At 58.0% G+C, this 25,505-nt stretch overlaps 1 protein-coding gene across 6 annotated transcripts in view; it reads left to right on the top strand.

The window, feature by feature from the left end:
• The window catches only part of PDE4DIP (phosphodiesterase 4D interacting protein), a gene marked incomplete at both ends in the record, with an annotated part of 154,230 nt that extends 129,621 nt beyond the window's left edge, over nt 1-24,609 (top strand). For 2 of the 6 annotated variants that reach the window (XM_084241826.1, XM_084241823.1), the window contains 19 exons: nt 428-956; nt 2,819-3,054; nt 4,030-4,081; nt 5,069-5,292; nt 5,889-6,041; nt 7,720-7,911; nt 11,257-11,502; nt 12,381-12,512; nt 13,225-13,344; nt 15,226-15,415; nt 15,864-15,988; nt 16,744-16,983; nt 19,518-19,634; nt 20,063-20,289; nt 21,302-21,445; nt 22,441-22,579; nt 22,851-22,897; nt 23,722-23,773; nt 24,383-24,609. In XM_084241826.1, the coding sequence (XP_084097952.1) occupies nt 428-956; nt 2,819-3,054; nt 4,030-4,081; nt 5,069-5,292; nt 5,889-6,041; nt 7,720-7,911; nt 11,257-11,502; nt 12,381-12,512; nt 13,225-13,344; nt 15,226-15,415; nt 15,864-15,988; nt 16,744-16,983; nt 19,518-19,634; nt 20,063-20,289; nt 21,302-21,445; nt 22,441-22,579; nt 22,851-22,897; nt 23,722-23,773; nt 24,383-24,528 (3,311 nt within the window). The remainder of the gene's footprint in view (nt 1-427; nt 957-2,818; nt 3,055-4,029; nt 4,082-5,068; nt 5,293-5,888; nt 6,042-7,719; nt 7,912-11,256; nt 11,503-12,380; nt 12,513-13,224; nt 13,345-15,225; nt 15,416-15,863; nt 15,989-16,743; nt 16,984-19,517; nt 19,635-20,062; nt 20,290-21,301; nt 21,446-22,440; nt 22,580-22,850; nt 22,898-23,721; nt 23,774-24,382) is intronic. The other 4 variants (XM_084241824.1, XM_084241825.1, XM_084241827.1 and 1 more) reach the window with 4 other exon arrangements.
• Between the last annotated feature and the right edge of the window lie 896 nt (nt 24,610-25,505).

Below are 25,505 nucleotides of genomic sequence, written 5' to 3' on the forward strand. Positions count from 1 at the left end.
GCCGGGAATTGGACTCACACTGCAGTGGCTGCAGATAGCTTCACAGGTTGCGTCTTAACCCCTTGAGCCACCAGGGAGGCCCTCCCATTAATTATTATACAGAAAAAAAAAAACAATGAGCATTAGAGAATATGCCAGCCAGACGTTGAAAGCAGTTTCTCCCATTATGAAAGGGTGATGACTGTAGGGACATTGAGCGAACTGAAATTGAAAAAGAGAAAAACACTCAGTAAAATAGAAGCTTCCACAGCTGGCTTGCAGGGGCAAGAATAGAAAATACAGTAGTGGCCAGTACCGCACCGGGGCCAACGAGTGTGTTTCCACTTTTCCCTGGTGACTGCTGTCCTCGTGCCCAGACCTGCCCACCCGTGCCGGGAGTGGCCACAGCGTGCCCTGCTCAGGGAGATGTCCTGGTGCTTTTTTACAGAGTGCGAAGAGCACGACAGCCTCGGGGACTCCTTCCTGATGGATGGGCTGTGCGCTCAGCCGGGGCGCCTGGACACCACCCTGGCCAGCCCCCCTGGGAGGACGTCCTTGGAGAGCCAGCTGGGGAAGCGGGAGGAGCTCCAGATGTATGGGAAGTCAGAAGACGTCTCTGTCCTGCATAAGCACATCAGAGACCTGAAGACCCAGCTGCAGAATGCCAACAAGGTCATCCAGAACCTCAAGAGCCGGGTCCGGTCCCTCTCCGTGACAAGTGATTACTCCTCTAGTCTGGAGAGACCCCGAAAGCTGAAGGCCGTTGGCCCCCTCGAGGGATCTTCGCCCCACAGTGTCACTGACGAGGATGAGGGGTGGCTGTCGGACGGCACTGGGGCTTTCTACCCCCCGGGGCTTCAGGCTAAAAAGGATCTGGACAGTCTGATCCAGAGAGTGTCCCAGCTGGAGGCCCAGCTCCCGAAAACTGGGCTGGAGGGGAAGCTGGCCGAGGAGCTGAGATCCGCCTCCTGGCCTGGGTAAGGGTGGCACGGAGTTGGTGGGGGCGTGCCTGGCTGCACTACCGGGGTCTGAGTGTGTGCGGAAGTGGCGGCCTGGCAGACGGGAGGGAGGCCTGGCAGGGCAGTCAGAGAGCAGGTCTGAAGAAAGGCTAGGCGGAACCAGTGGACACACCAGGCGCCTGGGGTTTTCTCTTGGAAACATATTCATAAAGTGACGAAACAGGGCCTATCAGTGGGACGGGAGCCGGGCGGCTGGGGCTTGGCTCCCAGCTCTGGCACTTGCTTGCTTGTAGCCCACCTTGCTTTTCTGAGCCTGTTAAACGAGGCTAAGAGAGCCTCTTAAAGGGTGGTTATTAGCTTTAAATGAATTCACACGCGTGCTTATAACTATGCCTGACGTACTAAGCCCTCAGACCCGGGAGTTAGCCATGATCAGGGTTTGGATGGATGCTCTGTGCTGAAAGACACCGGGCAGACACCCTGCTCAGTACCTGCCCTGTTACCTGTGCCGAGCAGCAAACCCCCTCAAAGCATGGTGGCCTCAAACAATACTTCCTGTGGACTGACTGGGCTCAGCTGGGTGACTCTTATTGGGGGCGAGTCTTCCATGGGGCTGCTGTCCATGGGAGTGGGGACTGGTCACCTGCAGGATCTGGGTGGGGCCTTGTGTTCTAGGGCCTCCCATGGACCGGTGGCCTCAGGGAAGTGTCACTTCCACTCCATGATCTTGGTCAGCGTGGCCACAGACTCCCAGATTTAAGGGGGTGGAGGACATCACCTCCTCCCGTTGAGAGAGCAGAGCCGGCTGCACGGGCCTTGTTCCCTGTGTTGACTGTCTTCACATGGTCCAGTCTGCTGTAGGCACGTGGTCTCTGAACTAGGAGACAGGAGGGAACCTGTCCTGATTTAAGATTAACACCAGGATTAAGCGGTTCTGCTCGATTTATTTATTTTTTAATATTTTATATAATTCTTATATCATTTTCATTTTTGCACAATGTATGCATTTTCATTTTGGTTATATTCCCCATACAATAGCACCCCACTTATTTGACTCTAGTCCTTCCTCTCCCTAACCCCCATCGCCCCTCGTAGTGTGTCTGGTTTATAGTTGCTTATTGATTTTGGTTTTTACTTTATTATCATTAGTCTTTTTCCTGGTCCCTTATTTAAGTTTTCTAGATTCCTGCTATGAGTGAGACCATCCGGTATTTTTCTTTTTCTTTTTGGCTTATTTCGCTGAGCATGATCCCTTCCAGCGCCATCCATGTTGCTGCAAATTGCATGTGTTTATCTTTTTTGAATGCTGAGTAATACTCCATGGTGTATATGGACCACATCTTCGTGATCCAGTCATCTATTTTGGGGCATTTGGGTTGTTTCCATAGCTCAGCTATTGTAAACAGTGCTTCTGCTCAATTTATTTGCAGCGCCCGTCGCGAGCCCACTGCGAGCCCACGCTCTACGGGTGCCGTGAGGACGTGTAACCTGGTGTTCACCACCCCAGGAAATGCAGCGTTCACTTTTGGGCCTATGGGTAGCACAGGGAACAAGGCCCGTGCAGCGGGCTCTGCTCTCTCAAAGGGAGGGGCAGCTGTTCTCCACCCCCTTAAATCTGGAAGGAGTCTGTGGCCACTTTGACCAAGATCACGGGGTGGAGAACACAGCAGTGGGAGAAGAGCGGCCCGCTACACTGTTTGACACAATAGTTTCTCTGGGCAGAATTTACACTTCGATATCTTTTTCGAGGGGCCTCAGCCAGAGGGGGCACTTGGGAAATCCGAAGACGTCTCTGGAAGGCGCTCACAGCAATGCCTCCCGAAGCCACCGTCACTTCTCACTTACCCTTTCCTCCCTCTTCGTCTTCTTTCCTGCATTAGGAAATATGATTCCCTGATTCAGGATCAGGCTCGAGAACTATCCTACCTGCGCCAGAAAATACGAGAAGGGAGAGGTATCTGCTACCTTCTCACCCAGCATGCAAAGGACACGGTGAAATCTTTCGAGGATCTCCTCAGGAGCAACGACATCGACTACTACCTGGGGCAGAGCTTCCGGGAGCAGCTCGCCCAGGGGGGCCGGCTGACCGAGAGGCTCACCTGCAAGCTCAGCACCAGTAAGTCATCCGGGGCGCGGGAACCCTCTCTTTCACAGCCCCACCCAGGGGCCCGCTACACCTCCCCGGGAGCTCTTGAACCCAGAGTCCTGCACCCACTTCCTCTCCTGGGGACCATTAGAGAATTAGAACCCACCGTGCGGCGTGCCGCAAGCACACAGGGTCGGAGATGCCGTCTGTACAGCTGTAGACACTTTGGCATCGTGGGATGGACGTTTAGGGAAGGAGCTGTGCCACCCGGTGCCAGGGAGAAAAGGAAGGAGACCGAAGGCTCCATCTAGTGAAAAGAGCCCAAAGAAGTATGAGGCCAGGCTCCAGCTTCGGGCTAGTGACTTGCCCTGTCTTCCCTTCACTGCCTGCACAGTTTCTTCTGTGAGGTGCTTCACACCGTGTATAGAGCACCGCACCCTGTGGGGCCTGGTTTAGCACCGGATGTTGTGGTACCAGGCCCCTCATGGTATCAGAACCCTTTACTTAGACTCTCCTGCGAGCCCCTGGGGCGTACAGCAGGTCAGTCTGAAGCCAGCCACCCCGTGTCCTGGAGGCAGAGGTGGGGCAGGGCTGTTGGCAGGAGCAGGTCCCACACGACAGCTATGATGGGACACGTGGCCACACACCTGGAAGTCCGTCTTTGCAGGCTGGGAGGCGTGAATATTCCAGAGGGAAGCTGGCAAGCGCCGTCTAAACATCTGATTTAGGGCAGAGGAAGTTGTGATGGCGACTCCATCCTATCCCGGTCGGGGAAGGTCTGTCCAGCGCTCAGGAAAGCCTCCTGGTCTCCCCTAAGCACACGGCGGCGGACCCGGGCAGCATGCTCCTGCGTGTCCTGACGGAGGCATCTCTAGTCTGTCTTTGAAGCGGACCCTATCGCTTCTCGGCCTTTTGGCTAAGATCAAGTGAAGCAGACCCTGCATTTGTGACGTGTGGCGTGGACCCTGTTAAATCTCTTATGTTCCTTTCTGAATTTGTTTTCAGAGGATCATAAAAGCGAAAAAGATCGAGCTGAACTTGAACCGCTGGCCCTCAGGTAATTCAAACTAGAATCTGGTAAAGGAATCAGGGGAGAAGCCCAGGGGGCTAAGGGAAGCCGGGGGCAGCTTCACCAGTGGGGCTGGGGTGGGGGGTGCTCATTGTACTGGACTCATTTACTCCTGGAACACCTACTCTTGTTTTCACTTAATTCTTTACTCTCCTTTGCTGTAATCCTGTTGACTTCTGCTCTCCTAGTTATCTCCAGGCTCAGCCACCCAGTCATTCTGACTAACACTGACCTGAGTTTCAGGGGCCCTCGTGCCTTCGAGGGCTCTGCTTTCCTCTGTGCCTGGAAAGACCAAGCTGACTTACCCCGAGGGGAGTCGGCAGCTGGTGTAATAGTCACCCACTTGCCTTGGGGGAAGTGAAACATATTACAGGACCCTGTGAAAGCCCCCCGGGAGCTGCTCTGCCTCGAAATCAGCGTTCAAGGAGGCAGCGCGTGCGCCTGACAGTGCACAGCAAACTGCGGGCTGGGAGTCCACAGAGCCCTCGCCGGGGCCTCTTTGTGTCCTGTGCGCTTCGGACCCTAGAGTGCTTCTCAGACGCTGGTGGAGAGGGAAGGCGTTTTGTTGTTTGCACCTGCACCCGCCCTGGCACCTGCATGGGCTGGGCCTCGGCATCGCAGGGTGTGGAGGTGGCGCCTGGATGCCCTGTGGCCCCCGGGGCTTCCCTCCAGCATCTGTACCTGTCTCGTTGAAGCCGGTTCCGAGAGCTCTCCGAATGCAGCTGTGCTGGGAGCAGGCTTTAAGCAGCGAGCCTCAGAGGCCCAGCGAGTCCTCCTAGTCCTCAGTGGTGTGGCCACTGTGCCAGGCAGCTCCGGCACACCCCTCTGGGCCCCACCGAGTGTCCACCCCGCCAGCTGTGAGGCATCTTTACTCTCTGCAGGAATGGCCCCCTCGACTTAGTGGCTCTCCCCATGCCATGCGCCTTACAGGCTGGTCAGTGACCTTGCTCTGCTCCATGTCCTCCCCCGCCCCAGGCTCAGCCGGGAGCTGCAGGAGAAGGAGAAGGTGATCGAAGTTCTGCAGGCCAAGCTGGACGCCCGCTCCCTCACGCCCTCCAGCAGCCGTGCCCTGTCCGACTCCCCCCGCTGCCCAAGCAGCTCCTCCTTCCTGTCCGACGAGCTGGAGGCCTGCTCCGACATGGAGATCGCCAGCGAGTGCACGCACTACGAAGAGAAGAAAGCCTCACCTGGGTGCTCAGGTAAGCCCCGTTTTCTGAGCTGTAGCACTTTATCAAGGCTGAGCGCTCCCCAGTGAAGAGGCCTTTGGAGCTGCCGTGGAGTGCATCAGGCTGAACAGAGCCCTGGGGACCTAAGTGTCAAGCCCAGGCCCCGTGGGTTTGGGCTCTCTGCAGCCCCTGACTCTGCAGGCGGCCTGCCACTCTGACCTCCACTGCCCACACATATGTGGGCCCATGGTGAGCCACAGTGGGGAGACAGCAGCCTTCCTTGCCCCGCGCCTCGTGGCACAGCCTGTGTCTGGTTGACCCTCTTCAGTCAGAAGGGACGCTTCTCCCTCCTGCAGTGCTCTTGCTAGCTGCTTTCTGGTCAGGTCCCTGGGGAGCTGTGGGTGTCCACCGAGGCTGCTGTCCTGCCTGGCGTGGCTTGTGGTCGACGGCCCGAACCTGCTGCCCCTCTGCGGTGGCCCCATTCAGCCTAGGGCAGCGCCCAGTGCTGGGCTTGGTGCTCGCCCTGAAAGCAGAGTTCCACGCTGGACCCTGCCCCCCGCTTGGCTCCAGGGCCGGACCCCCTTCCCTGTAGAGCACCCAATATTTTCTTTCGTTCATGGGTTTTGTAGATTCCATCCATCCCTCGTGCCGTTCTGCCGTCCCGTCTCCTACACCAGCAGCCACCAGTGCCTCTCAGGGGGTTAAGGCCGAGCCCCGCAGCAACCCCACCAGCCTGCCAGCTCCCCAGAACCCCCCCCAGGAGGCCAGCCGGGCCCATCCAGGTATGCTGCAGCCAGCGGCGGGCTCCACCCCCTCTTCCACCTGTCTCCACTGCCACGGTCTAGCACATCCAGTCCTGGGCCAACCCAAGAGCCATCTTAAACCTTAGTTGTGTCTGCCTCCCCGTTGTGTGCTATTTTCGAAAGATAAGTGACCCACAGCAGACTTTGGTCTGCCTGCCAATTGGCCTGGCAGTTGGCTAATCATTTATAAGCACATGTTTTAATTCCTTTCTCTCAATTCACCCCGGGGGAGCAAAGAGGTGAACTGCTTCTCCTGGGATTATGGGAGCCAGAGAGCAAAAGGAAATTCACCTCTGCCACCCCCCATTCTTGTTCCCTTTTTATCTGCTGTGAGCCTCTGCAGCATGGGGGGCACGGCACCCCTAAGGGTGCTTCCCTCTACTCAGGCAGGACTGTCTCACGTTAGGTCACCACCCACACATGACTGATGGGCGCAGCCATTGCCACGTCCATGGTGCACGTCCTGGGATCAGCCAGGAAGATGCAGGCCACTCTCGGCCTCGGGGTACTTGCTGGGTGGGCGGCTTCCCCAAGGAGCATCCCCTAAGCGGTGGCCGAGGTCGGCGCTTCCCTTCTGCTGCCTCTGTCTCTCCTGAGAAGTCGGCCAAAATCTTAAGGAAGTGACCCCACGCCTCCTGAGGCTGGACTCAGTTTCTGGACCAGAGTGGACAAGAAATCACGGGGGACTGTTCACCCAGCTCTGAGGGCATCTGCATAAATGCTTTGGGGTTTCACAGAGCAGAAGGCCAAGGCCCTTGGAATCAGGACGCCTCCCTGAGGGGTGTCTGGGCGGCATCACTGGCAATTCCTATGTCTTCGTGGTGCTGCTCTGACCCCAAGTCAGTCTCCCGGGCCAGGAAGAGGTTGAGGACGTAGCCATGACCTCCCAGGGCAGACATTCCACGGTCAGTCTCTGTTTCTGCCTGGCCAGGCGCTATCTGCCTGCTAGTGTCCTTGGGAAACAGGACAGACTCCACCAGGGACCTCCCCGAAGGTCTGTCTGTAGGGGGTGCATCGTGAGCGCCCTGACCATTTTTCAGTGCACATTTCCAAGCTCTGCAGCTCAGGAGGGCCCGAAGGACCTGCTGTGCTAAGCAGGTTTGTAACCCACTGTGCCTGATCACTGTGGTGAGGCCTCTCTTTTCATCTGGGGAAGGAACACGTTGACCTGGGATTCCCAAGTTTGTCCCCATCAGCCTTGAAGTGACACGTGATTAAAGCAGACTTCCCCAGTCCTAGTCCACTCTGCCCTCGTCAAGGCGAGTTCCGACGCTTTCCCAAGAAGATTCCAGGAGTAGGTGGTCTGGTCACAGGGGCGGGGCTGGGATCTGCTGGGGCCAGGGAGCCTGCAGGCACAGCCGTCCTGTCCTGTCCGTGCCTGGCAGGCCTGAGACGGGCTCTGACGGCGGCCTGAGTCACAGCAAGGCCACCTTGCCCCCCTCACACAGACTGTGTACACATCACCCTGCACACAAGCAGGGCTCAGCCAGGCCAGCCCCAGCACTGTCCACCATTAGCCATCTCGGCCAGCACCCCCTGAGTAGAGACTACTCCCCAGGAATCATTTGCTCAGGGGAGTTTCACCTCCTCCACCTTTGGCCTCTTCCTCTCTCTGCCTCTAATGTCGTGTCTCCTCTTTCCCTGACTCTGTTTCTAGGCCTCCATTTCCCCTCCACACCCAGGCTGGTCGGCCTCCCACAGGCACCACCGCCACCGCCCTCAGCTCCGCCCAGTTTCCTGCCTTTCAGGCCCGCGGGCCCTCCCCTCCCGGGCTGCTGTGAGACCCCCGTGGTCTCCTTGGCGGCGGCTCAGCAGGAGCTGCAGATGCTGCAGAAGCAGTTGGGAGAAAGTGAGCACCCGCCACGTCTGTGTGCTGGGCGGCGGCCCGCCCTGCCGCCCTGCATGGCTTTGGCTTCAGGGCGCTTTCAGAGGCACTATGGGGTGCCACGGGGTGCACGTTACCAGTGGCCCTCTGGGGCGCGGGGGGCGGGCCCTGCCGGCTGTGTTTGGAAATGTGCTTACTGCTTTCCTGCGTGTCTGTCTCATCAGTTAACAGTTGTGTCCCTTCACGAGGCCTGAGACCTGGCGCTGCCCCACTGCCCACACGCGGGTGCCCCCGTGCCCAGGCCCTGGCACAGCCCGCCATGCAGCGTGGTGTGGCCATGAGACAGGGCCACATTCAGTGGTTCCTTCCATGCCTGCCCCAGCCTGCTGCTGGGAGTTTTTAATCAACTTCCAATCCTGACATCACCGCGTTGAGAGGGAAAAGGGTGGTGCTAGAGGGGTTCAGAAAAGGGGTGACAGCTGCTGCCATGCGGGCGGCTAGGACCCGAAGATGGACTGTGATGTCTGCTGGGGATTCCGTCCTCCGACTCCAGAGACCTCTGATCTTAGCCCCGGAATTAAGAGCCCACAAACCACGCACTGACGTCTTAGAGAAGGGCTGGGAATAGTATGAGCCGGATGCCTCCTCTTAGGAATTTTTATGTCTGTGGCCGCTTAGAGCTTGGGAAAAGAAACACACCCCTCACATGATGAATTTGCCCTATAGAGCGGTACTTTTAAAAAATTGACAGCTCAAAAGCAGGTTGAGAGGAACTTAGGCCGCATTCGATGCCTGCAAAGTAGCTCTGGGGACCCGGAGGCTGACGAAGATCCCCGTGCATAGGGAAGCCCAGGTCTCCAGCATCACTGGGACCAGCTTATTTCTTTTGTCAACCTGCAAACAGATAGTGTCTACTCAGCCTCCACTTTGGTTTCTAGAACCAACTAGTTTAAAAACCAACTAGATTAAAACTATTTTGGGGAGTCTGTCCATCTTCCTTTCTGCGGACAGGGAAGGCTAAGAGGCTGCCCTCTGCACCTGCTGTACGGCAGTGAGGCCCACCTGCCAGCAGGAGCCCGGTCTCACTGGGGCCTCGTCAACCTGCGTGGCAGGCAATGGCAGGGACCACGGCTCAGGGAACTAAGGCGACCTTTTCAAGGCTCCTAGTCAGTCGGCAGGAGACACGGGCTTGGATCCTGGTCTTCTGATGGCAGGCCCACGTTTCCATCACACCGTTCCACCTGGGATGGCTTTGGTACCATCCTGTTTGGGTCATGGGGCTGAACTCAGCCTCTTACCACAACCTTTTCTCTCTTTGGAGACCAATGGAAGGTGCCAATGTCTCTGACCTTGAACTTCTTACTTTAGCGGTTCTGGAATGAACAACCCATGGCTAACAAACTTGTCCCATGCCAAAATGCCAAGTATCCCCGAGCTCCCTTTGCTTTGCCTCCTTTTCCTGTGTCTCCCCACCTTTGTCACAGCGTCTTTGTGGTAAGGGGGGGGGGGAGGAGAATGCTGTGCATGAAAAAGCCTCTGTTGATGTGGGTTGAATGGGACACATATTTGCTCTGAGACTTTGACCCTTGTTGGGGTGGCCCCAGCCTTGGTGAGAAATCTTCGCTCCCCACCCCCTGAAGCTTATTCCTCTCTAAGAACCGTTGTTTACCTGCGTCCTTGATGCTTCCCGCCAGCTCCCAGGGGGCAGTGGGGAACAGCCCCTTCTCAGCCCATGGGGGGGCTACGTGCTCCTTGGGCAGGAGTCTGCACAGTGGGGGGCGCGTGCTCTATACTGTGGCGGGAGACACGAGACCACGCGTCCCTGTTCCTCATCCACCTGGAAGCCCCCGGGGCTAAAATGAAGCTGCCTGAAGCGCAGATCGCCCCTCTGCCATGTGGTGGGTGTGTGAGAGAAATGGCAAAGCCTGTCTTTATTGACTCTGCTAAATCTTAGACTCTACTGAAATGTAGAGGCCTGCGTTTTTCATGCCCCTCTTTAACTTCCCGTGGTCCTAATGCGTAGGCAGCATTTTGCAAATCAGAGGAGCGATGCGTGACGGTGCTTCTCAATGTGGCTGCCTGCTGGAGTCACCTGAGATGATTTAAAACACCCTGTGCCCAAGCTGTACCCCACAGTGATGAAGGCAAAATCCCTGGAGGCCCAAGAATCTTTAGATATTTTTTACATTGTCCTCGGGGATTCTAGTATGTAGCCAGACTTGGAAACCATCAAACCCTCAGAGGAGCTTGGCGCGGAGCGAGAAACCATCAGAGTCCCGTTTGCTCAGTGGAGCTACCCTCTCCCGAGAGGGTAACCCCGGGAGAGAGCAGGCTTCTGAATGTGGATCTCCCCAACCACGGTGTAGGGTAAATGAGTTACAAAGCAGGCTTTTGTACGCCCTCCGCCATTAGCCTCCATGCCCGGCCTGCACACCTGGAACTGTGGCCACCTGGGCCCCAGGGACCCCTGCCGAGGGGCGGGTGGGGGGGGTGGATATAAGGGCGGCGTCTCACTGTGGCAGGAAGACAGGGAGAGGGGACAGGCAGGGAAATGCTGAGAAAGCTGGTCTGTCCCTGCTTCAGCAGTAAAGGCCTGGAAAATTCCACGAAGCCCCACTATTAGCTTTTCGTCTGCAGAACTGACGATGACCCTCCCCGGCCCGGGGTGGCTGCAAACCCATGGCCATGCCCACCCTCTCCCCCAGACTGGGCTTCCTTTTACATAGAAGCAGATTGATGGGGCAGAAAGGAGGGCAGTGATTTCACAGGCTCCAGGAAACACTCCAGGGAGGGCCTTCAAGAGTTCTCCAGGCACAAGCGACTCCAGCCTGTGGTTCTGGAACCACCAGGGCCGAGTCCAGACCCCACTTGCCTCCCATAGACACTCCCTCTGCAAAGCACCGCAGCCTGGGGGAACTGGGGGTGCTGTGGCAAGCTGGGCTTCAGGTCTCTGTCCTTTCTTGTCCCTGGTAGCCCCAAGGGAAAGCCGGCTGGTTGGCCTTGGGGAGAAGGCAAGGGCTCGGCAAGGAAACCCCCATTTGTAGGATCTCCTGACCCCTGGCTGTGTCCTACTTCTGGAACCTCCAGGGATTGACCATGAGGATTTCAAAGAAGGATTTACCCAAGAAGCCAGGAGGGGGGCCACCGGGCTTTTTCTGAGTACTGGGGCCTTGGGGAGATTTGACCACCCTCTGCCGCGTGGTGTCTCACGCCCGCAGGTGCATGGGAGTGAAAGAGAAGCACAGAGATCCTAAGTCTTCCTCCCGACGCCATTGCTGGCACCCCCAGGGCCCCTCAGAGTCTGCTCTGAGCTGCCGCCCTCCTCGCTGACCCTTCCCTCTGTTTCTGCCTCACCTTTCCTCTGCGCAGGTGTCAGCTCTGTCCACCCCGCTTCCTCAGCTGCGCTGCCGGGTCACCAGGGAGACGCCAGCTCCCCCCACTACCTCAACCCTGCCCCGCCCCGCTCCCCCAGGGGCGCCGCAGAACTGGGCAGGATGCTGGAGCCGGGGTACCTGGGCGGCGGCCAGTGGGACCTGATGAGGCCTCAGAAAGGGAGCGGATCTGGAGACCTGTCCTCAGGCTCCTCTGTGCACCAGCTCAACGCCAGACCCACAGGTGCGGCGGGGGGCAGCCGAGGCGGACTCCGCGTGGGTCTCCCGCTCTCCCACGCGCAGGGCCTGTCCCCGCCGGCCCGAGTCCCGGCGCGGGGTAAAGCGAAAGGACCACATCGGTGCTCCCTCCTTCCTCATCCTTCTCCCTGGGCGTCGGGCTCTGATGGGGGTGGAGGGGCCAGGCACCCCCTCTGTGCCCCCACATGCGTGTCCTCTCTCCCTGCATCCTGACCCCCACAGCCCACTCCTAGACCCTCCGGAAGACCAGCACAGGCAATCACAGCACATCCCTGAGTCAGCTGTGGTACAGAAAGGGAGACTGTTTCTGTACAGCTTCCTACCCCTCTGTACACACACACGCACGCACACGCACGCACGCACACGCACACCCTCCCGTGTACAAAACCCAGTTCAAACTTCCCTGCCCTCTTGGTCAGGTCCAAGTGACACAGCCCCGGGGTGGGGAGCCACGCAGGTGGACCCTGGGGCGCGCGTCGGTTCTACGGCAAGGCCATGGTGATTTTCAAAAGCTGCCTTAAGCCCAGAACCAGGTGGTGCGGTCCCTGAGCCCGTGTCCCTAGCTGCTGCCTCTCAGCTAGGCCGCCTCAGACCTGAGGCCCTTGCAGTCGCCGTCCCTCCTCCTGCGCTACCGTGATTGGAGGGGCCGTTCAGTGTCAGGGGGAGCGCCCATGCAGGTGCTCCCTGTGGGGGTGGGAGAGGGACGTGGCCCCTTGTCAAGATATTCCCAGTCATTGGGAAGAGGGTGTTTGGGTGGAGGGGCTTTTCCTGTCGCCTAAGTCACACCTGGAAGGCGGCCACACCTTTGCGGCGCAGGCAGGCCCTGTCCACATCTCTCTCCTCCTGCCCCCCCAATGGCTGCAGGGGCCGACCTGCTGGAGGAGCACCTCGGTGAGATCCGGAACCTGCGCCAGCGGCTGGAGGAGTCCATCTGCATCAACGACCGCCTGCGGGAGCAGCTGGAGTACAGACTCAGCTCCACGGCTCGAGCTGGAGGTGGGGGGCCTGGGGCGGCAGGAGAGGGGCCTGGAGGGGGACAGAACAGTACAGGAGACCTGGGGCGGCAGGGGGTCCTGGGGTATAACAGGAGGCTGGGGCTTCGCTCTTTGGCTCATACTTGGGGAGCTTTTGAAAGGAAACTTAGGCAGAACTTCCTCGACTTTCTCCTTATAAACCACGCAGGAAGGCTAGTAGGACGGTTACCAGGCTCCCCCACCCCCACTTCATGGCTGTATCTGGCTCCGAGTCACTTTCCTCCAAGCAGAACTCACTAGGTCTGGTGCTAGAGCCGCTGGCTCCGGGCTGTCCTGACTACCAACTTCACCATGCCCTGGGGCGTGATGGGCACAGAGGGAGTCAGGCTTCAGGGCCCCCCACATCCTTTTCCCAGACAGCCTCTCTCCGCACTCTCCACCCAGACTTCTATCACGGGGACGCCAGCCCTTCCCCACCCCCTGTCCTGCCCACACCACAGCAGGCCATCCAGGGCAAAGGGCCTCTTGAGCACCGCAGCCCCGCCTGTGATAACACCTTCGAGACTCCCCTAGAAGAGGCGCAGGGACCAGCTTCAGCCCAGCAGGCCTTAGGCTCAGGCCTGGGTCCCTGGAGTTCCTGCTGCCTTGGGCGTAGCTCTGGAGACACGGATGGCGACTCCGGAAAGCCTCCGCCACCCGCATGTGTGACTTACCCACTGTGCCTTCTGGGACAGGATCCACCCCTCACTGCTACAGTCAGGGCCCGGAGTCCACGCCTCAGCTCTTCAATGAGAACAGAGTCCTCAGGGAAGAGAATCGTAGCCTCCAGGCTCAGCTGAGCCACGTCTCCAGAGGTGGGTGGTCGAAAGCCACAAACCACGGTCACTTCTGGGTTCTTCTCTCCCTCCGTCATGCTGATGTCCAGTGGGAGGAGCGAGGAGAGGAAGGAGGGAGGCCCCCAACCCAGCGCTCAGGCACCTCCTGGGAAATCCAGCCGTCGGCCCTCAGACTCCCAGGCGGCAGGTTCCTAGACCCTCCCAGCCCATCATTCACTCCAGGGCTGAACAGGGACCCCCGTTCTGTACCCCACCACCTGCAAATACCCAGCCACCAGCCACTGGGTTAGTTGTGCATCTGGTGTGGCTTCTACCTGCCTCACTCTCAGCCCATGGGCGCACAAGAGTGCGTGAGTGCTGCAGCGCTTCCGGCGTCTCCACATTGCTGCAGCAGCACGTCCCTCCTGGAACCGCTCCACCGCCCCCCATCTCCCCGTGCCCCCCACACTCACACACCAGGGCTCCTCCCTAGTCAGGAACCCTTAGGACTCTGCGTTGGAGGCACCCGCAAAACGTCCTCCAGAGCTTCCCAGCTCCAGCCAGTGGCCCTGGTGAGCATCACTCCCCCTATGGCCGGGGCTGCAGCTAATCGCAGTGTTAATTAGTGCTCATGGACTTGATCAGTATTTATCAGTGAAAAACGATTTTTGTTTCCTAGCACTTAGTGAAGATCCATAAATGACAGGCAGGGTGTCGAAAGGATTATTAAGCTCCATGTGGACAAGGAAAAAGGCGTCAAGAACGATTTCTGAGCTAGTCCCCGTAGAACAAGGAGACGTGAGGAGAAAGGCCACTGCCTGGCCAAGGTGACGATGGGCAGAGCCAGTGCCCCAGGAGGCTGAGACAGACCTTGTCAGTGCATGATCAGGGGCCCGCAGACTTGCACACTCTAATGCGGTGTGGCCGTCTGTGTGCACAAAGGCGGCTCCCAGTGTAAAAGCTCCAAGTGTGTGCAGACAGGAGAAAAGATGTTCCGAATAAAACACCCCAATTCATCCATCCCCTCGGGGGTAGGTGCCCAGACAAGCACGGCCGGCCTGAAGCGGGCTGCTGTTGTCTGAAAGCTTGCCCACGTCTCAGGCACTTGCTGGTGGGAACCCATAGGAAAGGGGTTCTGAAGCAGGTCCCAGAAAACTGGGGCAAAAGAAGCAAAATCAAAGTACAAATCAAGGCAACAGCTGCCGTTGTCAGCCTCCTGTGGGTCTCTCACCCACGTAGGTCTCCCAGGTGTCTACACGGCTCTCCTCCGAGCCCCGCAGGCCCCTGGTGCAAGTCCAAATCCAGGAAGCAGGCCCCTCCTCCTCACGCGTCTCCCCTCGAGCCCACCTGCCTTCTATGTTACACGCTTCTCCCGGCCCCCAGCTCTGCCCCTCACTGAGAGGGGCTGGGAACACGGGTCCTCCCCCTTTTATGGAAATGCCTTGAGACCACCTCACAGGAGAGAGGACAGCCGGAGACTTGAGTGAGGACAACCCTTGGGGCCCAGGTGATTTCCGCCCCGGCTGACAGCTCCCGCGGCCTTCCTTGCAGAGTCCCTGCTCACCTTTGAGAAATTAGCCGCCAGCGCAGGTAGGAGCAGATCCCCAACTTGCAGAAAGATGAACACAGTTTACTCTGAAAACTGTAGGCAAGAACTCGACGTTGATCCTTGTGAAACCGAAGAGTGGCTCTTTCCCAGGGTGCGTGAGCGCTTGGAAACAGCAGGCATTAGACGCCAGCCTTGTCCCTAAAGGCAAGGGAGGGCGCGAGCGATGAGTGGCTCAGGGGGAGGCAAAGATGGTGCCCTCGCCCGGAACCAGGCTGGGCCAGTGCCCTCCTGCCTTCGCCCTGTCCTCAGAGTGGGTGTCCTCAGGGGCAGCTTCCCTCCCCCCAGGCAACACCCTGTGTTCTGCTCTCCAGAGCACGCCCAGGAGGCGGAGAGCCTGCGGGAGGCCCTGCTGTCCTCCCGGTCCCAGCTTCAAGAGCTGGAGACAGAGCTGAAGCACCAGCAGGCGGAGCAGCAGCGGCTCCTGGAGGACCTGCGGGAGAAGCAGCAGGAGATCCTGCAGTTCCAGGAAGAGCGGCTGTCCCTCCAGGAGAAAGACTCCAGGTGAGAGGGGCGGCTGGCGAGGCCGGGGCCTGTCTTCGGGCTTAGCTTCAATAGCCTCTTTTGGAAGCCCCCGTTCCCCTTCTGCGCTCCCTGACTCAGAGCAAAAGGAAGGGCTTCTCTGGGCACCCCTTCTCCGGGCACCCCCAGGGAGGAAAGCCCTGTATGGAAGACCCTGTTCAGCACCCCAGAACCCATGTTGCTGATAAGATTTAGGACATTGTGTCACCAGAGCCTACATCAGCCGTGACGCTCGTCCCCAGCGTGAGCCGGAGCGGGTGCCGGGGCAGCGAGGCCCTTGACCCGAGCCTCTCTCCACGTCTGTCCTTTGGGAGTGACGGTCCCGTGACTCCGGGCTTGACATCTAGGGCTAAAGGGCTCGAGGGGGCGGTTGGCTCGTAGCTCGTGGCCCGGTGGCCCTGCCAGCCCGTGGGTCCTGCCGCCCCCGCAGGCTGCAGCAGAAGCTGGCCCTGGTGCAGCAGCAGTGTGAGGAGAAGCAGGAGCTCTCCCAGTCGCTCCAGTCCGAGCTGCAGATCTACGAGGCGCTCTATGGCGGTTCCAAAAAGGGAATGAAAGGTGGGTGTCCCTGGGCCCGCCCTCCTGCCTGGCTTAGCGCCCGGGTGAGGCGTGTGCCCTGGCACCACCGGGGTCTGGAAGCCGTGGCGTTCTGTCTGCCCCAGCGGTCCCAGCTGGGCCTGGTGCTGTCAGTGAGAAGAGGGGGGGGCTCTCATAGAGGGGGTGACAGGACCGAGATCCAGCCTGACATCCTCCAAAAAGGCCACAAGAGGCCTGCCTGGTGGGCTAGGGGTTCAGCCTCAGCACTTTCAGCACCGTGACGATCTGAGTTCGATCCCCTGCCAGCCAGGGAGCTACCCACACGGCACAGCAGACCTTGCCTGCCTTGCCTTGCTCCCCTCAGCAGTGTATTTCAATGGGTCTGCCTGCTCTGCTCCCCACTCTGTCTCTGCTCCCCACTCCCCTTCTCATTCCCCACACCTCTAGCCTACACCCCAGTTCTTCTATGCAAAAATAAAATCTTTTTAAAAAAATATTTTTTTTTTTAAAAGGGCCACAAGAGTCAGACTTCATCCACCTGACCAGAGACAAGTCAGGTGCAGAGTCCATAATGTTTATTTTTCATATATAAGAGCAGTCCTGATGGTGGCATCATTTGGAATAGTCTTGAATTTGGGGGGCAACACGGACTTACCACCCATGCAGAAAGGGTGGCAGGAAACCTCCACCCCAGCCTCTTCCTCCTCTTTGCTTCCCGCTGTGGACATCACCGAGTCTCCCTCCCTTTCGCTGAGCCCCCGCCCTTCTCCTTCCAGCCTGCACCTGGGAGGCCTGTCACCTGTCGCCTTTGAGCAGTGACTTGAGCCACCTGGTGGCAGAGATCCGAGCCCTCAGGGGGCAGCTGGAGCAGAGCATTCAGGTGAACAATTGTCTGCGCCTGCAGCTGGAGCAGCAGCTGGATGGGGGTGTTGGCAAAACCAACCTCAGCCCCTCCTCCTTTAACGAGAACTTCCCGGCCACCGTGGACCCCGCACACAAGCAGCCATTCTTCCCAGGTAAGAAGGAAAGGAGAACTGGGAGGTGCCAGCCATGGGGACACTGCCCGGTGTCTGGTGGAAGGGCTGGTCTCGCCCCTTCGGGTCAGGCTGCCTGGATGCGGGGCTGGGATTCGGCATCCGGGTTCTGAGTTTGCACTTACAGGTTGTTTATCTTGAGTCAGGTGTTAAGCTGCTCGAGTACGGCAGGCTTAGTTTCCTCCTCTTGAAGATGAGGGTGATAATAGTGTGTCCTTTGTAGCATTATTTGGAACATGAATGAAATTCAGTGGCCCGTCCCCCCATTATCCACAGGGGACACAGTTCAAGTCCCCACTGGATCCTGTGACAGGCCCCAGCCTGCTAGCCTGTTTCTTCCTCCACACCCACACCTGTGCAGACCGGGAGCCGAGGGCCAGTGAGTGACCGCAGCTGTTACTGCAGAAGCCCTTCAGCCGGGAGCCACAGCGGATGCTCGTCCGGCCCGCAGGCCGCAGCCTCCAACAGACCCCAGAAGCAGTAGTGCAGTGTCCCGTAGCCCAGGGGGAGGCTTATTAGGCAAAAGGGCGGGCTGGCGGCTCCATGCCCCGGCGTGTTCCTTCCCGCAGTTCTGATGGAAGCTGGTCAGGAGTGACCGGTGGAGCTCAGGCCCAGCGGTCTCGGCCCGCCTGCCTGCTCATGGTCTTCTCCACAGTGGACACACCTGGGGAGGCCGCCGGACATGCCTTGGGCCAGACCCTTCAGCGGCCTCCCGACTCTTTCTTTCTACCCAGACCCGGAATGGCTCACTTTTTGAAAATTATCTATCACCTGTGACACAGTTTGGTTTTTATAAGTTAGGCACAGCAAGAGATTAACACCAATAACTGATAATGAAGTAGCACCGCTGTAACAATATCCTGTAATAAACGCCATGTGAGTGTGATCTGTCTCTCTCTTTCTCTCTCAATACCTCATTTCGAAATCTTTTCCCACCTTGGCTGGAGGGGGTACCTGAACCCTGGAAAACAACCCCATGGCATGGATCAGGGGGTCTACTGTAGCTTACAAGGGCCGGACACAAATGAATTGCTCGACAGCTAACAGCTGGGTCTCGTAATGCCGGTTCCTTTCATTTATAGAATGCTTTAAAACTTACCAGGTGTTTTCAAATAATTTCATCTAAGGATGGGCGGGTTTTCCCCTCTCTCTGACTTAAAGAGAAAACTTGGGTATTGAGACATGAGCTGATGTGCCAAGGCTCACAGGGGTTAAGAGTGGGGCAGGGTGGGAACGGGAGCTTTATTTCTAGTCCTTCCTCCCCCGTCCAGCCCTGACTCAGCTTGTGATCCTTCCCAGCTTCTCTCTCCCTAACTTGTGGGGCACAATGTCCCTGAGGAAATTGGGGTTTGGGGGAAGAACTAGACGGCAGCCTTCAAGTGGCTGTCGTTTACTTTCACACCCCCACCCCCACACTTCCACCAAGAGATACTTCACCAGCTCTGTTCCTTTTCATTATCCCCCAGTCCCACCTAACATGAGTTTTATGCTCCCCCTTAGTCCAGCCTATCAGACCAGTCACTTCTACCTCCTCTTTTTCTCCTGTAGATGCAGCATTTAATTCACCATCTCAGCACACCTCCACGCTGTCCTCTACTTGACTCTAATCAGGACCCACTTCTGCTCGGGCCCTTAAGGTCCGGCGCCTTTGTGGGGCCTCTAGACGAGTCTTCACTCTCAGGCCTGCTTCTCCTGGGGTGTCTTCATTCTCTTTTCTGGCTCTGCTACATTTTCAGCCATCGGACAATGACAGCGTTACCCGAAGGCGATACTCCTGTGTTCACATCGTTGTGACCAGTAAATGACAGAATGTGTGTGGGCGGCTGCCCCTCGCTCTGCCTGATACATGGAGGCCCGTCCACGCAGGGCACATGATGAGTGTGGTGTCTGATGGCATCTCTACCCCCTGACAACACTAGCCAGGCCTCCGCCCCCGACTCAGTCACTGCTGCTCCTCACCCACATGGGCCCTGACTCGGAAGGTGGCTCTGAGTCAGGCTGTGGTCTTCTTGGCTTCTTCCAGTCCCTTCTGGTCTCCAGGAGGCCACCTCTAGCCCACCAAGGCTTCTGTCTCTTCTTCTCATACTATATTCTCCCCCCGCACCGACTCATTAGAATGTTAATTCTAATCCTTCAGAAACCCACTCGGTCCTCGACTCAGTATTTTTATATATATATATATATATATATATATATATATATATATATACACTACACACACGTAGACTACATATATTCATGCATATTTAAATTTAATAAGGCATTGCATGAGATACCACATACATCATTATAGTCAACACCGGGGTTAGAAAAATATACCTAGGCATGTTCAAACTACAAGTCGCTTCTCATAAAACACCCGTCTTGATCCGAAATCTCCCAGACTGCTTTGCTTTGACTGTGGCGTGTGCGTGATGGTTACGTGAAAGGTGGCTGCTGCTACCTCCGGTCTCAGGTGGCGAGGCCTAGGCTGTGCGAGTGCCCGGGCCCCGAAACGGTGCGTGTTTGTTCCCTAGATGCAGTTGCGTCCCCTCCTGTCCGGGATATTGGCATGACTTCTCCGGCTCTGGTCTTCCCCGGCCCTTCTTCCCCGCCTCGTGGCGCAGACACCGTCCTCTTGAACCGGACAAATGGTAAATGTGGCAACCGAAAGTCTCAGGCCCCTGAAGGGACGTGCTAACGCAGGTCCTCTCAGCCCCCTCGCCCTGCTTGCTTTGTCCTTCCTCCCGGTCTCCTGCTGACCAGCTGTTGCCTCATTGCAACGGCTTTTCGAAAGTGCTCTCCGCGGCCGGCTTAATTTCCCTGACCGTGTCTACTCCGCCCGGACATTTTTGTCAATGATGTTTGTCCTGACTCTCTCCTTCATCGATAGGATACAATTTGCATCCTGTCAAAGACGGAGAAATATAAGAACACTATAGAAGTCTCTCCGGAGATCACACAGCCCTTGCGCCTTCCGAGACAGCCCCTCTCACTCCTTGCTGGTTCTCAAGGCCGCAGTGAACTGGAGGAGCGATTGTGAATAACGGTGGATTCTGTTTTGTTGCGGTTTACTTTACAGACCTGGGTCTGGATGCTTCTCCAGACATGAAGAATCCTCCCACGCTGGAGGGCGAGGCTGCTGATGGCTCTTTTGCCAACAAGCATGGCCGCCATGTCATTGGCCACATTGATGACTACAGCGCTCTCAGGCAGCAGATCGGGGAGAGCACGCTGCTGGCCACCAGGATGGCATCCCTCCTGAGATCAGCCTGCAGCCTCCCGGGCCTGGAGGCGCCGGGCACAGAGGTAATCTGTCATGAGGTGCACCTTTCTCTCCTGCCCTTTCTTGCTCTGAAGTTTGTTCCCTCTGCTGCTGCTGTGTGAGGTCCCGGGTTCATTCCCCAGCAGCTCCAAACAGCCCTCTGCTGCTACTTCTTTTCGCGCTCTGCATCTCTCAACAGCTGGCATCCTTCTTCGGTTTATGCCCAGCCAGGCCTTTCTTCTCCACCTCCTGTTTCCACTATAAACCCCACCCTGTTCCAGACGTAGCTGCCTTGTCCCCTCAGAAGGACGGTGGAGGGTCTGCGATGCTGACGTGCTCGGGCGCTGTGCCGAGCTCTTGCTGGCTTATCGTCAGCGTGGTCTGCTGCACGTGGCCTCTGCGGGCAGAAGGGTCACTCAGATGGCTAGAGGGCAAGGCTTTGCATCCACCGGGCCACATGTGTGAGGAGGGGACAGGCCTGGCTGCTTGGGCATTCCCGTCAGCACCGAGCAGGGCGGGACGCAGGCAGCTGACTTCCCCTAAAAAGACAGGCCACTGGGGATGCAGGGACAAGTGGGGACAGCCTGGCCCTGCAGCCCCACACTAGAGGGGGATGCGTGTCTGAGTCATCAGTACAAGAAGCTCGAGCACAGCTGCCCTCGGGGAGTGAGGCACAAACGCAGAAGCAGCGTCAGGCCTGGTCACGGAGGTCCTTTTGGTGGGGGCGGGCATTCCACCCCGACCCTGGAACTACAAATGGCCCAGTTGAAGCAGAAAGGGTAACTTAGGGAAGAGGCGGGGGTGTGTGCAAAAAGCGGGAGACTCAGACTCCCGGTGTGGAGCAGCCCTAGGAGCTTCGAGGGGGGAGGCTGGAACCAGACAGATCGCCGCGACTGGCGGCCGCTGCTGCGCTGGGGATGCTGGCCTCCCGGGCAGGAAAAGGGGGTTGCAGCTCCCAGTAGGTGCCTGCCTGTGCCTCGCCGACAAAGGGAACGAGCTCTTAGCGTGAAACTCAGAGAGGGGGTCTCCAGCACAGCGGTGCCGTCTCCCCACCAGGTGCCGGGCCGCACGGGGGTCCAGGAGCTCCGCAGCAGCACCGGCGCCCTGCAACGTGCGCTGGAGGAGTCGGCCGCCCTCCTGTCCATGTTCTGGCGCGCTGCCCTGCCCAGCCCCCCTGGACCCGCGCAGCCGTGCGCAGGGGTAAGAGCCCTCAATATGGGATGGGCCCCCGAAATCATTATGGGCCCCCGAACTCAATATGGGATGGGCCCCCGAAATCATTCCATCTCCCCAGCCCCCAGCTTTCCCGAAGGTCAGGAGTCAAACAGCCAGTTGGGCCAGAAGCTGTCCGTGCAACTCTGGCGTCCGCCCTCCTCCTGAGCCCCGGCCTCGGGATCAGAACAAAGTGAAAGAGCAAAGGAAAGTGTCTGCGGAGCATAGACAGGCCATGGCCCCTGCCGTGTTCAGTTTCATTCACTTTCTGACGTTCAGGGACATGTTCGTGTCACCCCAGCCTCCCTGGCTGCGGTCAGGCGTGACCTCCAGAGTGTCACACGAGGTGACGGGCCTCTTGCCACCACTCCCTGGAGCCCCAACCTGGGGCTTCAATCTGCATCTCTGGGCCGGGCCCAGGAGGGTCCGCCACCCCAGCGTCTCGGCTCTCAGGCTGGCTCCCTGGTGGACCCGAGGGCATCACAGTTGAGAAAGCGTTTCCTCCTGGCACCCTGGCTCCAGGTCAATGCCGCTGACTCCTGCGGGACCCAACTCCACCAGCTCCAAGGGAGGGGTGTTTGTTCAGCCTGAGCAGGCACCAGTGCTGTTTCAGGTTGCCCCGATCGTCTCCCCAGGCATGATATTCCCGCACCACCAAGTACTCCTGTGGGACCCGAGCTCTGTCATCCTCGTGGGCACACGCCTGAGCTCTCGCAGTAGCCAGGAGTCAGCTTCTCTTCTGCCACAGGAGTGCAGGCCTTGCTGACCTCCCTGGGGGCTCCGCGGGCCCCAGATCCTCAGTGCTCCCAGCTAAAGTCTCACCCTAAACCATCAGCAGCTGGAGGATTTTAGGGCTTTGGTGCAGGGCCTGCAGTGTAGACAGGTTGAAGAGAAGGTTGAGTCCTGCTTGGGATTATAAAGAGCCATGCCACACCGTGCGATGGGCCTTCTGCCCGTGACGGAGAGCTGTTCCTCTTCCGCAGGGGGAGTCCGTGAGAAGGGAGCTTCTGGAACTGAGAACCAAACTTTCCAAACAAGAGAGCCTCCTCCAGAGCACAGCTGAGCGCCTGAAGACATCCAACCGGCAGAAGGAGAGCCTGGAGCAGTTCATCTTCAGTCAGTGTAGGTGCCCCTGAGTTAGGGGGCAGGCGAGGAAGTGGGGTGCTCTAGACTCCCCACTTGTGCTACAGATGAGCCATGACCGGAAAGTCTGGGGAGGGGAGCCTGGGGCGATTCCCTGAGCCTCCTGTGCCAGAAGTAATAGTGAATGCAGAGCTAGGGGTGTGGGGGGCAGTGCGTGACCCCAGATGGGGGCTAGAAAGCCTCACTGCAGAGCTCACACCCGAGACAAACGTGCTGGTGATCTCTGCTTTGCTGGCCCGTCTCGTTCCAGTGACCAGGACGCACGATGTCTTGAAGAAGGCGAGGACTAATCTGGAGGTAAGGAACCCCCCCCAACCCGCCCCGACCCATCACCACCTGTAGCAGAGTCGGCGGGTGAGGCCCGCCACTCTGACCTCCTGGGCGAGTTCCAGGCCCTGGCGCAGGACCTCCATAAGCACCCTCCAGCGCCCACCCCACCCCGCACAGCTCCTCCCCACACCTCTGCCCCTCTCATACACCAGCCTCTTCTCTTTTTCTCTGACTGTGCCTCCTTCCTGCCGTGTCCAGACTCCAGAGAATGTGCGTCTGCTGGTTCCCCAGTCTAGGTGCCATGCCGAGTCCAAATTAAGTCCAAGACCCCCTTCAGTCATGGGGTCTTGTTCTAGGGCTTCCCCTTCTGCTTTAAGAAAATATGAAAAATGAGGTGCAGCCTGGTTAAGTGACTTCACTCTGGCTTGAGAACTGCAGTTGATGTTGGGGTGCCTTTTTCTTTAGCAACATCACAACAGTAGACTGTTGGGTCTTATTGGCCTGAAAGAGTTTTATAATAAATAAAACCTGAAACCTAAAAGGGGAAAGATTTTATGTCTGGCAGACCTTGTCTGCATGTGCTTAAACCTTACAACGTTTCCTGGCAATTACTTGGAAAAAGAAAACCAATTCCAGGCATATAAAATGGCTGAAGAGTCAAAAACTCAACCTTTGAACTTAGACTTTCAAGCTTTGCCACAAGCAGCTGAACATACAACAGGAACACCCCTAATTCTCAGTGTAGGCCTCAGCCGGGCGGTGGTCTAACTCTGCCTTTAGTATTCTTTTCTTTTTTGCTAATTCCCTTTTGTTTTTCTCTGATGATCCCTTTCTTTCCTGAGCCCTTTTAGAAGAACACTCACAGGAATGCCTCTGTAAAGCCTTATTCCTGCCCCATCAAAGGTAACCCGAAAGCCTCACGCAACTGCTGGCTCCCCGCATTTGGAAGTGTCCTCTCTACCCCACTAGGCCGCTGGAAAGGGCCGGGCCTGGCTTCTAACCCCAGGCTTGTCACTAACCAGCTGTGTGTCTTCGGTTGGCCCCTCACCTGGGAGAGGTGGCAACTGACCTCTGAGGCCCTGAGGTCCCTGCTGACGTGGCCCTCCCTCTCCTTGTGAGGGAAAACGGGTCATCGCCTGCAGAGGGGACTTGCCTGCAAATGTCTCCTCTGCCCTCCCTGGGGTGCATGGGTCGTCCTGAGCCTTCTCCTGGGGGACCACAGGCCTGCGGGTTCGGCTACAGAGTGCACTGCAGAGGGCAGGGCCCCGCAGAGGGCGTGGTAGGAGGAGGCAGCTGCTCAAGGGGTGTCTTGGAGCAGGAGTCTCCCCACAGAGGCGATGGGGCCATCTCCTCCAATTTGGCGGCTCCAGGGGCTCCTCTAGACCCAGGGTGTCTGCTGGCGCAGGTCTGAACAGCTCGGCTGTGCTCCCGGCTCCTGCCGCACGCACGCCTGCTCGTCTCAGACAGCTGGAGGCTGGGCCTGAGACTCTTCTGTTGCGTTCTGATCTCCAGGTGAAATCCCTCCGGGCTCTGCCCTGCATCCCAGTTTCGTGACCCTCACCTCCCAGGAGCCGTGCAAGAAGCGAAGCCACCAGAGGTCCTTAAAGCAGCAGGAAGGGTGGGCCTGCCCGCCTTTTGCAGGACTCCCTGTCTGCTGAGGAGGATGGGCCCCCTGTCCCAAGCCTGCCAAGGATGTCCTGGTCGGGGCAGAGGGAACACCGCGGAGCCCTTCCTGCCGCTGGGACAGCGCGAGCCTGGCCCCGCTCTAAGGAAACACGCTGGGTCCGCAGAGGACCTGGCAACGCTGCTTCTAAACACCCCAGGGGCCTGGGGACTAGTGACAGCTCACTCCTTGCCGCAGCACCCACCCGTGGATGGCCAACTCAGGGGAGATCGGACCCCGCGTCCTACAAATGGGACGTGCGATCAAGCCCGGGTCTTGAAGTTTTGAAAGCACATGGGCACAGCGGAGCCAAGGGTCCCCCCCGCCCAGCGGCCCCGCCGGGCCTGGCTGGCTCCGGCCCCAGTGCCGGATTCCACGTGGAGAGAGCCCTGACCCCCACACGCCATCTCTTGCTTCGCCCACACCTCCTATTTCTAGCCTTTCATGGTCCCCGAGGGCCCTGACCTCACTCCAGACTCGCCGTCCCATTTTATCATCCTGAATTCTCTCTGGGCGACTGGGGTTGGGGCAGAACCAGCCCATGGGAAGACTCGTGTGACTCAGACCAGTGCTGGTCGGCACGCGGCTCGTGAGACCAGCCGTGCGGACCAGCCGGTGTCTGCACCCAGCTCTGGAACGTGTGCGTGTGGATACGTGTATGCTATGTACGTGCACAAGCTGATGGCCACTCGGGGACGGGCTGGGAGAGAAGAGGAACAGTCCTCCGGTGGCCATTCAAGCAAATCGTGTACAAAGAAATAAAATACTCCCTCCATCTGCTGTTTCCTCTTTCTGTGCCAGCCTCTAGACTGAGGGTTTAAGCCTAAGACAGCAACACACACTGGCATGAAGAAGCCCAGATGAGCAGCTGAAGTCCAAGTTCAGCAGGACAGGTTTTTCCCCTCCTTGTCACACTGTAAGACTCTCCAGTCTACAGACCTAAAGGGATGGTCCTTAACTTGGGGGGTACCT

The sequence above is a fragment of the Talpa europaea genome (genome assembly GCF_964194135.1).
Source record: "Talpa europaea genome assembly, chromosome: 9".
Lineage (NCBI taxonomy): Eukaryota > Metazoa > Chordata > Mammalia > Eulipotyphla > Talpidae > Talpa > Talpa europaea.